Source organism: Saccostrea cucullata, unplaced genomic scaffold (genome assembly GCF_032062105.1).
Source record: "Saccostrea cucullata isolate Sc308-1 unplaced genomic scaffold, CSIRO_AGI_Scuc_v1 ctg251, whole genome shotgun sequence".
NCBI lineage: Eukaryota > Metazoa > Mollusca > Bivalvia > Ostreida > Ostreidae > Saccostrea > Saccostrea cuccullata.
Window position 1 is genome coordinate 177,562 of NW_026935559.1, and position 2,910 is coordinate 180,471.

A 2,910-nucleotide genomic window follows, 5' to 3' on the forward strand; every position below is an offset into this window, starting at 1 on the left:
GACAACTGCAATTATAAAGCAAACATAACGTATGGAATATAAAAAGAATGTTAAGTGTTAATTACATACTATTCTATTTTTTTTCCAAAATATGTTATTTTTCTACAAAATGAACCATCAGTAGTAAGCCTTTTAAGGATTTTAAACCATACAATATCACATTTCTGTAATTTGCTGCCGTCAGTTTACGGTTGTTGGTTTTGACTTTACAATCGACCTCAATTGTACCAAGTTAACGCACTTCTCACAACTTCCGTTCTGAGAACCCCGGATGAATTTGAATGGATTCTTTTGGATGGAAATTATAGAAGTGAGTTCGTTTATTCAAGGTCTTTTGAAAGCTTTTAATTCCTTGTGGTACCATTTGAAGCTTTTTGCATGAATAAAACTATTGCGTACTTGTGAATCATCTGTTTACGACAATGTTGATAACTAATTATATAGAAAGCAAATTGAGTAATGAAAATGTACGTCAACTTTTGGTTTTAAAAAGCACTAAGTACCACATTTCCTGATCGTCCTTGATCCATATCCAATACTATAAATAGTACAATATCAGACTATCGGTCCTTCTGATATGTTATGTGACATGACTAACAATAGAACACATTATCTACATTTTGTTTTTCTGAAAATGGATTGACAGTTATATTTTTACGTCTAATGTTGTAGCCAATAGTACTCTGCTCATCTTAAATCCAAACGATCAAAATGGATGCTCGTTTAAAAGATTCACTTGAAGATGTTGACGAAATTTCAGGTATGCCAACGTTTCATTTTTCGTACATAATTCAAAATATGATTCCGTCCTCCATAGCAAGCAGCCAAAGAATAAAAACATTTGACTTGGAGTTCGAAGATAATAAAGAAGTCAGTGTATTGAATGACGATGACGTCACGGCAATTCCTGTAGGCAGTATGGCGGAAGGTCTAAATATGCCAAACTTTATGGAAACTACGAAAGAAGGCTGTAATTTTTTGGCTTTGTCAGATATTGATATCATGCTAGTCATGAATCAGTACCTTATAACATTTGACGAAAAGGAAAAACTAAATTTGAGGTTTGTCGAAGCTAAGGAGCTACTACCATGGGATTATTATGCATTAGCAGAGACCAACGATATTCATCCAGGATATGTCCGAATTAATCGATCTAATACTATGTTATTTGATCAATACCAAGATAGAGAAATGCTTCTTCTTAATTTTAAAATGTATAATATGCAAAAGAAGGAACTTGTTGACAATGTAATGGTGAATGGACCAGCATTGACCATTCCCCAATCTGTCTCAGACAGAAAAGTAAACGGAAATCCTTTACCAATGGACAAAGTTCTTGCCATGCCATGCAAAGAGTGGCCTCCTCCAGCAGTTCCATGGATTCAAAGATCTAAAGAAAAAGACTGGCTTCCAGAAACTTTGATTCAGAAGATTGTTGAAGCAGGTTGTCATATAGTTCCAACACATCACAGAAAAGTCGACGATTGCAAATCAAGGGACGAATGGAGAATATCATTTGCCACTGCTGAAAGGCAAATTGCAAGAGAAGCTTTGACTGATATTCAAAAACAAGCATATATTGCTATCAAAATACTTTATCACCAAAGGCTTAAGAGACAAGAATTACTTTCATCATATCATCTGAAAACTGTTTTCTTCTATACCTGTGAGCAAATACCAAGCTCACGCTGGGAAGAAAATATAGGATCCTGTATATTATGCTTTCTTGATATTTTAATCAAATACGTGAAAGAGGGGAATATTCCGAATTTCTTCATTCCTGAGAACAACTTGATAGATTATTTATCCCAAAAACAACTTGACGAACTGTGTGAGGCTTTGACACAGATTCGAAAGAATCCAGTTGAGCAGTTGCTGCTATTTTTTGACGACAAGGTAATAGAAAACTTAGGAGTAAAATTGGAATTTCAAAGTATCCTTAACCCTGTTGTAGCTGATATGGAAAAGTATTCACATCATCCAAACATAATTAAATTCTTGAAAGAAGTGATCAGACCATGTTCTTTGAATATGATGCGTGGATATATGGAAGGAGCAAAATACAATGAGGCTTTACGAACTGGAGAGGACTTGTATTGTCTTATGCTTAAATGTGAAATGACAGAGGAATCACTTGCTGAATTCTTCTTAACAACAATACCACAAATAACTACTGATCAAGAAATGGTGATAAACTTTTTTATCTGCATAACGAAGATCTATGAGAAGGAGAAAAGTTTTGAATGCTGTAGAAATCATTTGTTACATCTTTTAGAAACAAAACAGACAGGCGTGCACGAAACGAATTGGGAAAATTGTTGGTTTCTTTGACTTCGTAAATAATAATTAATAAATTATCAATTCTTTTGCATTTTTTGTGATCGAGACCATTTAGACATAAAGTTTCACTGTACCAATGGAACTTGGTTTTAGAATCAGCACCAAAAAGTTCAACTATAACTGCATATCTTTGTTTAATTAAGATAACTGTAATCTCATTTATCTTAACTAATTAAGCAATTAGGTACATTGAAATTTGATCCACTATTTTTTTTTACATCTTTTTAAAGCAATACAATAAATTTTTTCCCAATCATATTGGAAAGTCTCATTGATCACTTGCATCGCATTTCAAATGATAATCCCTACTTATTCAACAAAACTTGTGCGTGACAAATTCAGTTAATAACCATATATTATTAATCTTTTAATTCCAGATTATGTAATTATTGTTATAAACCGTTTAATATATATTTTAAACAAAATTTCATTTTGAAATATTAATTTCCATCTGAAATTTTCAAAAAAGCACAGTACCAGGATTTATATGAAAATATATGTGTTTATTGTTACAACAGCATACTTCTCTACTCTATGCTGTAAAAGTTTATAAAATGATTGCCAGCATTG

The 2,910-nt window shown here is 32.6% G+C and overlaps 1 protein-coding gene across 1 annotated transcript; it reads left to right on the forward strand.

Moving 5' to 3' along the window:
• Positions 1-250: 250 nt before the first annotated feature.
• Positions 251-2,413, forward strand: LOC134243242 (uncharacterized). Its single transcript, XM_062725474.1, has one exon. It carries the CDS (start codon positions 712-714, stop codon positions 2,329-2,331), a length of 1,620 nt encoding a protein of 539 aa, XP_062581458.1. The 5' UTR covers positions 251-711; the 3' UTR covers positions 2,332-2,413.
• Positions 2,414-2,910: the final 497 nt, after the last annotated feature.